Below are 15,293 nucleotides of genomic sequence, written 5' to 3' on the forward strand. Positions count from 1 at the left end.
GTCTTATTCAAATCACATGAACCTCACTTGTATCACATGGTTCTGGCGAGCCTCCCCCGTGTCCGAAACGGTGGAGAAATAACAGAGTTATCGTGTGAGGGTCCTCGAGGGGTCCCTGGGTGGTCCCCAGAATGAACGTGCCCAGGGCTCATACTGTAATGTAGTCTGTGCCACTTTACGCTGTGCTGTACTCTACTGGCCACTTTAGGGTGTGGGGGTGTCCGTGCTGGGACACGTACGTACGTACGTACGTACACATACATACACGTACGCATACATACACACAAAGCTGCGTAATGGAGCGGAGGCACCGCTCAAAATGGTATGATGTGCCATTGTACCATGCTTCATAATAGCTTCAGTATTGTTTTATGGTGACTACTATTGTGTTCTGCAACATTATTGGACAATACTCCCTATTCGTTATCATCCTTTTTTTTATAGCTGAAGTGGATAGGACTAAATATAAAGCAGCCACACAGTGGGGAGCAGCTTTTAAGTACAGATGCTTATGCCATCTGATCCAAGAGCACACAGCGGGGCCACAAGCCCACAAATGACGTGGCTGAGTACCACTTTGACTGGAATTATCTCAGTTGTTGCCAGCATTCAAGATAACATTCAGATTCTGCTGTGGCTCTGTATTTGAAGGACTGGCATAGGTGGAGAGAAATTAATTCATATTTTATTGGTGTGTGTGTGTGTGTGTGTGTGTGCGTGCGTGCGTGCATGTGTGCAAGCATGCGTGCAGTGTGCGTGTGTTCGTGCTTGCGTTTGTGTGATGTGTGGTATACGGTAAGTAAGGGTGTTTGTGTTGATTAGCACAACTCTTTTTGGAGGGTGTTTTTGATCTCAGCAAAAGTGTAGTTGTCTATTGTAAATACATATATTGTAGAAAAGTAATAAAGCACATTCATTTGCAGGTAGGTACAGTGCAGTACAAACACATGTATGCGTTACAAGTATTCTCAGCACTTAGCAGGAACTGTGTATGTGATATTCTTTGCAATATACAGATCAATTGAAACACCAGCCTTTTATCCTTCTTATCCATTGTTTGGATCGAAGAGGCCAAGACGCTGCATCCTCAAATCTGTTTCCCAGGCTGGGGCTCTGCAACACAGCTTGAGAAGTCTAGGTCCCCTTTAGTCACTCTCTTTTTACCTCCTTTTTTACCTTTCCCTAACAATGGCTCCTTCCTCACTCCAAGCAGAAGCCCCCCAAACACTCTGTGAATAAAGTTAGTCCAACATGCGGCCCTTAAACCCACCCCGAGACTGCTGCCGGGCAGCCACACTCATGGGATTGTTTGGTAATAGTCCAATTAGATAATTGCCATCTTTCACTCCTTTTCCTCTCTGTTTCCCATAAAGGCATGAATGGTGCTCAGGGAGGGGGGCAACCTGAAGAGGGCTTCTGGCCGGCTAAGGTGACGAGAAGAGCCAGAGAATGTTCTTTGCACAAGGCCATTGGTTTGAATTGAATCATTGTAGCCTAATCAATGGTCTTATTGGATTACTGGCCACTGCTGTGTTCAGAGATATTGTTGCACTGACAATGAAAATAGCTAAGAGTTGGTGGGTGGGTGTGTAGTGGGCTGGAAGTAGAGTGGCAGAGAGAGGTGGGGGCCATTCCAGGGGTATGTATGTGAGAGAGTGTAGGCAGTCTAAGCACTAATGACAAGTTTGGTTCCCCTTTTTGTGTTTTTCAGATGCGTAGGTTAAGATTATGAGAGCTGCAGACGGCTTCTGGGGTGTGTATATGTGAATAGTTAGGGATGTGGCATTAATTACGGGACCTTGTCTGGGCTTCTCTCCTCAGCCGTTGTTTGCTGTGGTCAATTGATGGCCTACAACACAGGAAACTTTTAACTGTTTTGTTACAGCAGAGTCCAGCAATTTTTCAGTTTTTGGAACCGACTTACAGAATTTGAACAAAGTGGATTTATTCTTCATCTTCTCTGTCGCTCTTATACTTGTCCTCTTGTTTTTTCTCTCTCTCTCCCTCTCACTCGCTCTCTCTTTCTCTCTCTCTCTCTCTCTCTCTCTCTCTCTCTCTCTCTCTCTCTCTCTCTCTCGCTGTTGCTTCCTCTTCTGTCTCTCTCTCATTCGCTCTCCCACTCACGTACAACAGTAGGCTATAGCAACGGACGCTGTGTGTAGCAGCGATCTGTTGTTCGGCAAGAGACCCCGACATCCATGTAATCAAAGTTACCTTTCATCCTCAGTCAACCAGGTACAGTTTGAAAAATCGGAGGGAAATAATGGCTGGCCATGTCCTGCGGATGGAAGAATGAGGTGTCCAGGAACTTTTTCTGGTCTGGAAGAGTCGTGCCTGTGCGTTTCTCTGTTGCGAGACAAGACCAATCATTGGTCTTGATTCCCTGGGCAGAGCGCAGCCGAACTGAAGGGGACGGGACGCACGAACCCCTCCATTAAGATGTGATCTATTTCCACAAACAATTTAGTGTATTCATGAGGTTACGCGAATGTGGAGGCTGCAAAAATACCGTAATCAATTGAAACAGCAAGTGTGCGTCCATGGCTCTGATTATTTGGAGATCATCTATCAGTCTGATGTCTATGTAACAAGGCGAGGGGAGCATTAAATCACTGTCGAGTTTCACTGAGAAGTCCATGATCATTGGGCAAGGGAGTTTGGTCAGCGATAATAGGGCTCCTTAGGGAAGTGTTTCTCTGGACATTAGGTAGCTGACTCTGCCCTAAAAGGTGCTGCTTTGAAAGTAAAATCTGCTCTGCCTAGACAAACCAGCGAGCAATATTGTCCGCAATCTCTATTTTTCTCAACTGACAAAGGAAAAAAAAAGAGGCGGACGATCGGAAAGGTCCAAGAGGATAAATGAGCATGGAGGTCAGGTACAACCAAGAGTCGGAAGCAATGGTGCTGAAGAACGGACTAAAGGAGGGGAAAGATGGCAAGGACTCTCAGGGCAGCTTGTCCAAGACCTTCCTTAAGGAGCAGCAGGAATCCTTCACCCCCTCTGGGACCGGGGAGAACTGCGACAAGAACAGGGGCAGCACAGGGGACCCAGACTACTGCCGGAGAATACTAGTCCGAGGTGAGTTTTCTTTTTCTTTTTTTAACAACTTGTGGTGTTGTTCATGTTGTATCATTCTTAGACAAACCATTTATAACATTATATGATTAGCAGAACTCTTAGAAATGATTATAAGTATAAAAGTATAATAACTAGTATAACTAAGTATAACAACCGTTAATGTTTAAAATATTACTTTTGCAATATTGCACAGCATTCCACAGCATTCTCAATATGTGGTGGGAATGCTGTTCCCACCACAGGTACTGTATATTTTAGGCTTTATTTTAAATGTTCAATTGCTTAAGAAAATAATGCAGTGTTTTGCCTGTGTTCCTTAGTGTTGCTTTGAACTTGTAGTAGGCCATTTTGGACCATGACAGCAACACAAACAATTTAAAGAAAACAAACACTAATAATATAATTACTAAATCATTTTAAAGCAAATTGTCCTTTGTTCATACAACCCTTTAGTTCTTGATTATTGCATTAATTATTTTTACATTTAGAATGGGCTAAAATATGCTAAAATCTTCACATGTTAATGTTTCATTCATAAGTAAATCTATTTGATTAGGTATACTTGCCGTGTCAAATTAGTCTAGATTTATGCATAATATGCCACGTTAATCTGGCTTTAAATGAACAATTTATGATTTGTTGTGTATATTTATTAGTATGAATACTCCGGCATTTTAGGACTAATACATATGTTCTATATCTATGTCATATAGTCACAAAATTTCAATACAAAAATACATTTTCAATCTTAAATAACTCACACAGTCATTATTTTGAAAATAAATGAATGAATAAATGAATTAATTACATTTATGTTTACATTCAGCCTTTGTGTCAATAATTGTTCACTATAAATAAAGTATTGGAACCACTTCTGGTTTGCATGAAAAGATATATAGATTTTACATAATTTATGTCATACTAAGTTTAAAAGCCAAACACCATGTAGAGCTTAGATTTTAAATAGAATTTGTCCTGTATGGTCTGTAGTGACACAAGTAAAATTAGCTGAAATTAAAAGCACAATACTTGTATATTACAGTGATTTAGATTTGTTTTTATTTTGAAATTAAGTAGAGTTGTTGTTGTTGTTGTTGTTAAAATTGTAGGAATTTCTTAAATTTTCTAAAGGTGTTTATACTTTTAATGTGTGCTGACCAACATAATTTAGACCAAATCACAGTTTACTTATTTCATTAAAACATGGCATATCATTTTGGAATAATACTCTTCCAGTAATACAACTATTACTGTGTAAGTACTTACTACGTATTAATTATAATAGTAAGAAATGTTTCTCATATATATTACTGGAAGAAATATATATTGTATATGTATATGTATACGTGTGTGTGTGTGTGTGTGTGTGTGTGTGTGTGTGTGTGTGTGTGTGTGTGTGTGTGTGTGTGTGCGTGTGCGTGCGTGCGTGCGTGCGTGCGTGTACACTGGTGTAACACATTTTATTCGATATGGTATGTAGATTTCAATGTTGTTAAATCCATAATAATAATAATACAACAACAGTGATTGTAATAACAATTAAATTAATAATAACAAACAATTAAATTAATAATAACAACAGCAACAACAACACTATAATTCTTCTATTCTTTTTTATTCTATAAAAGAAAAGAAACAACATAAAGTCATGCTAAACCGACAAACCCATAGCCTATGAACATTTAGCTATTCTTGTTTTTTGTTTTTGTTTATATATGACTTTACAGCCTTGTAAATTATTGTATTGTATTGTATTGCCTTGTATTATAAGTCATAGCCTTTCTCACACGGCTCGGTTGGTCTTCCTTTTGCAGATGCCAAAGGCTCAATCCGAGAGATTATTCTGCCAAAGGGACTAGATTTGGACCGACCCAAGCGGACTCGCACCTCCTTCACAGCTGAGCAGCTCTATCGGCTGGAGATGGAGTTCCAGAGGTGCCAGTACGTGGTGGGACGGGAACGCACAGAACTGGCCCGGCAGCTCAATTTGTCTGAGACGCAGGTAATACAGACGGACATGCTAGCGTTAGTTTCCATCCATCCTATACACATAACACGACATGTTATTATGTGCTCAGATGGGGTGGGCCCTTTGCATTTATTTTAATGATCAATCAATCAATTTATTCAATTAATGTTTTAAAGAAAAGATACCATGAAATTTCTTTTTATTTTATGACATTTTATCATTAAAACCGCAGTGTTTTGACAATAATTATTTGGGGGCCCACTTGCAAAATCATCACAGCCCACGAGGCCCACAGGTTGAGAATCGCTGTACTAGTGCATACTGTTATACAGAGCATGCAACACACTGGATGCAGTAATGCAGAGTTGCAGACCGGTATATAGAGCATGCAACACACTGGAGCAATATGCAATGTCTGGCCATGAGGGAAGCAAACACATGGCCTCATTGGCCTGTCTGGAATCTGTGGTAACTGTGGAGTGTGCACTACGGTTAAGTGGGCACCTCGATGCACAATTTACTATTTTTCCCAAAACACCCTTTTTAATTTTTTTTAGAAAGATTGTGTTAAATAATGTAAAGTATAGGCTACATGATTAGAACATCCTTGAACATTCGCCAATTAAGGCAAAAATGTTCTACAATTGCAACACATTGCTACAAAACTTGTTTATCCAATCATTTTTGGCATAAACAAATTAGTATATTCAAATTTAGGTCTGATGTACCGTGCATGTTCAAATCATGTATACTTTACATCACTTCACACCATTGTTCAAATCTTACATTTTTTAACATTTTGGACAAAAACAGGCAATTTTAGATAATGGTGCCCACTCTAATGGATTTAACCCATTTTGGGCGGGAACCCCTTTTGGTGTTAGCACTATGTTATGCTTTAGCTATTGAAAAATAGCAGATCTACAAGCTCATAGCGCGCCACCGAGTGGCGCACTACGAGCTTGTAGGTCTGCTATTTTTGAAAAATTGACTGACATAGAAACATAGCTTTTTCAGAAAACTGTCAGGATTTAGAAGACATTTATAGAATCGTTCCCAGGTCAAAATGGGTTTAATTGAGTACCGTATGCGCAAAAAGAGTTGGACATTGATAGCGCTTCCCTCTCCCAGTCCCTGTACACCACAAACCAGAAGGAAATGTTCTTTTAGAAGATGTATAAGAGCACTGCAAACGGATGAAATGCTATTCAGAGAATTCCTTGGTTTTATTCGAGCTGCATTAATTTGCACTGAAGATTAAATTGGGCGAGTGCATTTTATTACAGCTACCGACATGTTTCTGTTCACATCATAGCATATTTGCAATGAATTAGTTATATACACAATATGAATAATTCAATAATTATTTATTATAAATAATTAGTTAATTCATTAATGTTAATACATTATTAAATAGACAAAATTATACAGCAAATTTAATTAACTCAATACTATAATATTCTAATATAGATCATGTTTTATTTACAATTCAGAATCTGAATGACCTTGTCACCACTGTCCTATTGATGACAATTTTATAACGCCATGCCTGAGTAACACTCGTTCGTTTAGTTAAAGAAAACGGAAATTGAAAAGTATGTTTTGCATGAAAAATCAGGAGCTTTTGCACTTGAGCTGCAGGGTCAGGAAAGGGCCACACTGTGAACTGTGCTTGCACTCTGTATCTCGTGCTGCCACCATCACATATCAAACTTAGTCAGTCATTCTATATAGTTTTGACTTAGGGGAAAGCAAGCTCTCCGCTTCAGAGCTTTGGTAACACTTTTAATTTATTTATTTGATCCTGCAAGCTGGCTAATGACACAATCTGCCTCTCTTACTGTGTATATGTTTATAGTTCATGCCATGAATGTTTTAGTGAGACTAAACTAGCTTGACTTTGAGCAGGGCCAGTGGCAGGCCTCGACCCACATAGTCGCTTTGGTTACAACCTCTTTTTATCCCTTTGCAAAACTTTAAAATGTCTTTTATAAATTGTGGTCGAGTTCATCAAATATTTGATGTTACTATTATAAATAGTCTACAGACCATTTCCATTATACTGTTATTTTCCCATAACACATTAGTATATATATTTTTTATTTAAACTATCCGTTTTTGTTGTGATATTTACATGCAGCCATGCTCCTTGATTACTGTGAATCTTAAATGTCTCCTTTATGTGCTGATGAAGTGCCCTCTAATGACAGCATTGTTAAATTAACATATTTGCAAGGCTCTCATGTGTTACATTAATAAATAAGAACCATTTGCTGTAGTTTGCACACTTACTGTAATCTTCTTGGTTTGAGCTGCTGGCTTCACAGCATATCTGTTTTTGGTTGGTGTTGTTCCTACATGGTGAATGCAACCTTAGTACAATGATACATCTTCAGTCTATGCCCCTTTGAGTATTTATATTGAAAACAGGATGTTGGATACTTGGATTACAGTGCAGTTCATATTACCCTGAGATAATAATACAAATAATAATAAAACAGTTCTTAACAGCTGGTAAAGAATTAATCCAGCTGTGAAATGAGGAAAATAAAATATTCCAATGTGATTGGACGAGCGTAGTGTTGAGTAAGGATGCTGGCTGCTGATTGGTATGTGTAATTATGGTCAATGTGTGAAAGCAATCAGGTATGATTGCTGGAGATTTCATCAAGGATACATGTAGTAAACAATCACATTGAAAATCTCTCTCTCTCTCTCTCCCCCCCCCCCCCCCCACAATATTGTACAACAACTGACATATGGATATTTGAAATTGACAAAATGGATCAGCCTAAACGTGAATTCATTCATTCATTTGAAATTATATTAGTGTTCTTGCCACAGTCACATTTCAATCAATATTCTGTAGGAGGATATTCTTTAGCTTTCTTTCTGTTTGTCTCTACAGTTTAGTAACCTGTTTCTTTGTCTCCAATATCTATCCAATATCTATGCCCATTATAGTCCCCTGCATTATATTATATTATAGTCCCCACATTGGTTTCATAACGTTGGAGATAGATATATTATGGCATTTTGTTTGGAGTTTGTTGTTATATATATTGGCCTGTGTGTGTGTGTGTGTGTGTGTGTGTGTGTGTGTGTGTGTGTGTGTGTGTGTGTGTGTGTGTGTGTGTGTGTTACACATACATATAAGTAAGTAAGTAGGTCGGAGAGGCTTATTCTCGGTGTCAGCCAAGAATGCGGGAGCCTATCCCTGTTTCAGTGAGCCCCCACCCCCACCACCCCCCCATTCAAATTGACAACAACCTTAATAATAGAGAAAATACATTATACATAAATACTGAAACTAAATATTATCGTTATGGAATGTTTATGCATGTATGTAAACTCTTAATTTCCATTTCCAGCCATTCAGTTGCAAATATATATAAGGCCTACATATATATATATAAATATAATTTGGCGACCCCCCCCCGAGGGGTCGCGACCCACAGATTGAGAACTCCTGAGCTAGCCCACTGGGAGATGGGTTCCTGAGGTGGAGCGCAACACCTATATCAGCTCCCAGTACTTAGCACACCACTTGTTAAGTTACGGCACCCAAACCATGCTACTCATACACTGAGTTTTGGAGTCCGGGATCGAACCCATGACCGCGTTGTCCAAATATATATAAATATATATGAATGATGCATATAGGAAGTATGCATTGTAGAGCTACACAAGTCGCTTAATAAATGTATTACAGCAATGTTTCCTTCGTTCATTGTGAGATCTGAAACAAGTGCAGAGGAAATTTTGCATCCAAACCCACACATTAAAGTCCCCCAGTGTTGATTGTTCCAGTTATAATTCTGAGAGTGTAAATGTTAACTGAACACTCAGGATTTATGTCTAAAGAGGCTGAAAAGTCATTTTATGTGTAAAGGCTATTTTAAGCTTTGATTGAATTATCTGACCCAGTGGCATATTTATGTAACACAGTGGGTCTTCTTCCCCATGATTGAATGAAATCACAGCTGCTATTGGATGTAATCAAAGTCTACAATAATTACTTAATTGATCACTGTGCATGTGCGTGCGTGTGTGCGTGCACGTGCGTGCACGTGCGTGTGTGTGTGTGTGTAGCATACTGTACATGTGTATGTTTAAAAAAGGTAGTACTATAGTGATGGGGTCACGTGCATCATTTATTGCATGAAAACGATGAGCCAGTTGGACTGAACAAATCAACTTACCAGTTTTTCAATCAATGTCCATTGTCAACATCGGCCACTTAGTTTACATTATAGGTGAGATATCATGTTTATGTTTAGTCACACACTATGTTTAGTCACACACTATTTCAACATGAATGGCAGATAATTACATTTTAAAAGCCCTTTTCAAAGTCGATACGCTGTTTAGTTTACTGTAATACTCTCCTTGTCAAACTTTGGTTGCGAACTTGCAATCCACTACATGTACACATTTTGAAAACAAGGTCTAGCTAGAAATACAAATTAGAGTGATATGGTTAAATTATAAAAGTTTGCCAATTATCATCAGTACTTAGCCCTATCATTACGACTGTATACCATCACTACAGTTCAAGACCCAACAACATTTTGCTGCTTTTGTGTATGAGTTAGTGATGAATTGATTGATTGAATACTTCATTTGACAGATGCACGAGGTACAGCCATTTGAGCTTAAGGATAACACAAAAAAGTTGTGGTTCTTGATTGATCCTTGATTCTTCTTAATTTACAACTGGTGTCCGCACACACGCACGCACACGTACATGTTATACGTATTAATACATATCACAATTCTGAGTGTTTCTTTATACTGTAACTAGGAATTTGTTGTGATTTTGCAGTGAACAATATGTGCCGTATGTGATTTCATATTCTATGACTGCTTGTTCGTGGACCATAACATTTTCTGCTTCCTTTCCCAAGGTCAAAGTATGGTTCCAGAATCGGCGCACCAAGCAGAAGAAAGATCAGGGCAAAGACTCTGAGCTGCGTTCGGTGGTATCAGAAACAGCTGCCACCTGCAGCGTCCTCAGACTGCTGGAGCAGGGTCGGCTCCTCACTCCACCTGGCCTGTCGGGCCTCCTGCCCCACTGCGGTGCTGGCACGCTGGGTTCAGCCCTGCGGCCTCCCTCAATGGGCATGGCCAACAAGAGCAGCAGTAGCAGCAGCAGTAGTGGTAGCAGCATAAGGACAACAGGCGGGAGCCCACCTCTCCCCACAGTCACCAGCTCAGGGACGGTGGCAGGCCTGCAGAGCTCTCCCGTGGGTCACGGCCTGTTTAGCTTCCCCATGCCCTCCCTGCTTGGTGGGGTGGCCACTCGCATCTCCTCTAACCCGCTGTCCATGGCTGGCTCTCTGGCCGGAAACCTGCAAGAACTATCAGCCCGCTACCTGAGCTCCTCTGCTTTTGAGCCTTACTCACGGACAAATGGCAAAGACTCCATGGACAAAAAAGTTATGGAATGATGATTCCTTTCTGCAAAACAAAAGAAATCTCCCTCCGGATGTGTTTGGGATGACTTCTTAGCTTTTTGTTGTGTTTGTTTTCTTCTGCTTGGTCTCTCTCACCTCTCAGTGTCTTGTGTGTTCTCTGTAGCAGTTCATGTAAATCCTGTTGCACATCTGATTCATACAAGGAGAAAAAAGCTAAAACCTATACGTGCTCATTCTATCAAAGACGGCAGTGGTGAAAAGATTTTGCACACATTTTTCATCTCCCTGTTGTGGGACTGTGATTGAAAATACTTAGATACATTCCCATGAGATTACAAAAACAGGATTTAGTTTTTCTGTTCTACAACTTTTTTCCACATCGATTCAGACATATTTTCACGTTACAAGAAGCCTGCAGTATATGGATGCTTGGTATAGCAGTAACTTGATGTACAGCAGGAAGTATAGGGGCATTGATTGAGACTATTAGATGATGTACCTTTTTTAATTTGTTTCACTATTTGTTGGGTAGATTTATGCCGTAGTGAGTCGCTAGTTGGAGAAAGAGAGAGAGAGAGAGAGAGGGGGAGTGTGTGTGTGTGTGTGTGTGTGTGTGTGTGTGTGTGTGTGTGTGTGTGTGTGTGTGTGTGTGTGTGTGTGTGTGTGTGTGTGTGTGTGTGTGTGTGTGTGTGTGTGTGTGTGTGTGTGCGTGCATGTGCGCGTGCGTGCGTGTGTGTGAGAGAGAGAGAGAGAGAGAGAGAGGTTGTTGAGCACTTAATTCAGTCACCAAATCCAGGCAACAGATAAGAAGAAAGAGTTGAAAATATTGCTTAAACCAGGCCCTTTTCTTAATATAGCTTTGCAGACGATAAAATGCCATTCAGTTCCACCTCATCTTTGGAGATCATTGCACATACCAAGGGGAGCACAATGCATTTGAATCCATTTACATATGCAGATGTCTTGCAGTATTATGCTATGATAACATGCTTATATATATCAGTTTGTATTTTCTTTCGTGTTTGGACCAAAACAAACTAAAGAGATGTTGTCAGTAAGATAGTTCAATTGTTCCGTGTTGGTTGTTTTCTAAATAGTTTTGTGAGAATTTTCTCCTACATGACTTTTGAGCACTTGAGTCTGAAATTTGTGGCATTCATGTCTTAAAGATGCAGTTCCCCACTTTTTGTGTGTGATTTTGATACCATGGGTTTTCAGATTTTGGTGTACAGTTTATATTCATTACAGGGGCTTACACAGGATAGGGAAACAAAAGCGACAGGCGGCGGAGAGTTTTAAGAAGACTTTGAACAGAAGTAAGCTGCTTGCCTTGTTAGATAGTGACATATAACAGAGGGTTTAGCAATTTTCAGACAAAATAATACATTTCTTCCCCCTGTGACATTATCAAGATCCGCAATTTTAATGACAGATTTAAGAGGGCAGATGCACGATGAGGCTGAATGGAATTACTGTAAAAGAATGGAAAATGACTAATGTACCTTAAAATTGTTATTTTATTGTAAATTATTCACGTCTGTAATTAATAGATTATTAGTATATCTGCAAAACAATGAATGAATGAATGAATGTATTAGAGGGGTGATAAATCAATCAAAGCTCTTTGGTGGTGCTGTTGTGAAATATCTTGAAATTTGTGAAATGTGATACAAACGTGCTTATATATTATGTATATGGCTGCAGACAAAGCCAGCTGTGTGTTTTCTTTCTAATTTTTATCATACATGTTGCTATATGATGATGATCAAGTTATGATAAATTTCATCAGTTATACCTCCTATAACAATGGCCTGTTGTGTATTTAACTGAAATCTTTTATTTATTTGCTGTTATGGTAACATTTGCATTATATTCATAAATGACTCACCTTTTAGTACATAGTCATACACAAAGTATTATTATGAATTCTATGAATTACAATAGAAAATCTGATTCTTGAGCGGTGGAGCTATACTAATAGAGACACTATTTATGTTTACTTTTTCAATAGATATCCTAATTTAAAGTATTATAATCGGCAGATGATACTGAAATGTCTCTTGAAGCCAAACCATGCAGCCCAAAGATATTTCGAGACCATCTCACTAGCTTATTGTTTTTTTTTAAGTTACATTAATTTAAATCCACCAGTTTTAAACACATACACAGAGCTCTCCAGAAAAGTAGTGTTCAGAAGTATTTAAATGAAAAATGATGTCAGCATAGCCAACTATTGGTCAATAAAGATAAATATAGCTACAGCTCAGGTCAAATATTCAAATGCTCCTCTGCAGCTCTATACAGTAAAAGTGTTCTTCTTACTTAGTCGGCACTGTGCACCACATGTCACACATTATTACAAAACAAATAACATGAAGTTGAAGGATTTTAATTTCATAAAAGCTGTTGAAACAGTTGAACTACTCACCTTACCATAGCGATATGTACCGTAAAATAGCTATATTATCATTATCTTTGGGGACACGATATCTAATCTGCATTCTTCATATACGGCATGTTCAAGTTCAGTTCTAGGTTGTTGTAAAAGAAAATGTTGCGCGACATTTCATTCGACACAGATGACGTATTTTCAAGTGAAAAGTGAAGCATAAATTAGGCTTGAGTATGTAGGGACTGTCCTGTAGCAGAGGAGACAGAGGGTCTTTTGTCCATCCCCACTGTGAGCCAAGGCAAAGAACCCCAACCTTCCCACTGTGTCTTGGGAATCTCCCTGGAGAGAAAAGGGGTCACATTTATGCTTCTTCACCACCCTCCAACCCCCCCATCATCCATTCTCTTCCTTCACCCCAAGTCCAATTAGAAAGAAGGTCGGAGAGGTTTTTGTATGAAAGGGGGCTAGGGCAGTGCATGAAGTTGTGTGTGTGTGTGTGTGTGTGTGTGTGTGTGTGTGTGTGTGTGTGTGTGTGTGTGTGTGCGCGCGCGCGTGCGTGCGCCCCCCATGTGCATGGAGGGGAGGGAATGGGTATTTTCATAGCTCCAGACCACCAACACATTTTCTGCTGTCACATGGCCCTGCCTTTAAAGCTAAGACCATGGGAGGTGAAAGAAAGGCTACATCCTGTCTTGTCAGTTTTTTGTGCCTCTTCCCTTCTTTGCCATACAGTGGATATGGGGATTAGGAAGCTATGGGGTCTCGCCCAAAATAAAATGACCCTCTTGTAGCACATACGGATCCAGTGACCTCTTAGGCCCTAATGTGCGACCAGTCTACAGGATCTCCTTCTAGGCCTCCCAAGGCTGTGAAAAGCCTGCACATTAGCCACTCTGCTAACCTCACTAAATAATTAATCCAATTAAGCAATCAAAGGATTGCTTGGAGAGACCACCAGCCCCCACCCACTCGAGTCAAGCCATCCTCTTGTTCTAGAATCTATAGATGAACAAGGACATTATTACAAAGTCTTATGGCAATGTTTTGTATTGAAATACTAGATTGATTAATTGGCCATCACAGCTACTGTACACCTACAGTATTGCACTGTTAGCAAATGCATGGTTAATGTCATGGTGCTGTTAGTTCTACAGTATGTGGTCCAAGGGCTGTGTGTTCTATATGGTATGACAATAAACCTTATCCATGCTAAAGGAGAGAATCAAACATGCATGCCAAAAGGACAGAAAGAAACTGCATCTACAGGTGGATGGATGGACAGATGAATTAAGGAATGAATCGAGGATTGTTAGTTGTTTAGTAACTGGCTATCTTACTAGCTTGATCATTCATAAGAGAGGATGATATAGGGACAAGCATGGTGCATATCCTGACCTGATATGAGGGTGTAGGTTTTTAAGTTAAACTGCTAATTAGAATATTTTGTTATTCCAAGAATTGTCACTGCAGGTGTAACTTTTCCCCTAACTTCCACACTAGAGAAGAAGACAAACAACATTTTTGACCACTTTCTTTTTTAAACTATAATTTTTATCCCACGATTTTGCAAGCCATTTTTCAACCAGTGTCAATTATCTAATGTAATCCTGGGCTACACTTCCTCTGCCAACCTGGGGGCGCAGCAGACTGCCCTCATGCTTCCGTCTATGCATGAGGAGTCCAAGCTGCTTCTTTTCACCTGACAGGGTTGATTTTCCCTGACCGGACATAGCACGTGGAAGGAACACGTTATTCCGACTAGTTCATCAGGCGCCCCGGCTGGCCAGGGGGAGATAGTTTAGAGACCAATATTACTGCATGTTTTTTGTGAGGGTACCTACAATTTACAATTTACAATTTAGGCATTTAGCAGACGCTCTTAATCCAGAGCGGGACACCCTAGGGGACACGGGGAGAACATGCAAACACCACACAGACAGGCCCTTTCGCTAAATATAGTAACAATATAGAGTTAACATATAGCTAACCCTATTCCATCGTACAATAAACTATCAAATGGGGCTTAGGTGGTTAAGGAGCCGCTCAACCATTGCGAAATGCTGCACATCGCTTTGGGTTAACTTTTGTTCCAGTTTCAGTCATGCTTTTACTGAGGGGAAAGAAAAACATTAGTCCACAACCATTTGCTTTTTCAATCAGAGTAGTCTACTGAGCATGAATAGAATATTCAGATTCTTACCTTACTTGCCCAGATGCACAGAATAATACTGTCAGGTGTTTATGGGAAATCATATCCCTTTGAACTCATTGTAAAAGACTCATGGGGGGAAAAAAGATGATATTTCTAAAATGAGGGCAGTGCTCCTGTAGGCAGGAGTCCTTCACTTGCATTAATTTGCTATTTTTTGCATGCGGCCTGAAACGTTTGGATGAGCTCTCCAGGGGCTGCTGTCAGCATAACCATGGCAGTCCTCA

General features: G+C 39.8%; 1 protein-coding gene across 1 annotated transcript; it reads left to right on the forward strand.

Moving 5' to 3' along the window:
• Nucleotides 1-2,851: 2,851 nt before the first annotated feature.
• Nucleotides 2,852-10,498, forward strand: vax1 (ventral anterior homeobox 1; the record flags this gene model as incomplete). The annotated part of the gene is made up of 3 exons (XM_080781727.1): nucleotides 2,852-3,079; nucleotides 4,894-5,081; nucleotides 9,956-10,498. Exons 1-3 carry the CDS (start codon nucleotides 2,860-2,862, stop codon nucleotides 10,496-10,498), a joined length of 951 nt encoding a protein of 316 aa, XP_080637853.1. The 5' UTR covers nucleotides 2,852-2,859.
• Between the last annotated feature and the right edge of the window lie 4,795 nt (nucleotides 10,499-15,293).

This window comes from Protomyctophum bolini (genome assembly GCF_963924005.1).
Source record: "Protomyctophum bolini genome assembly, chromosome: 14".
Taxonomy (NCBI): Eukaryota; Metazoa; Chordata; class Actinopteri; order Myctophiformes; family Myctophidae; genus Protomyctophum; species Protomyctophum bolini.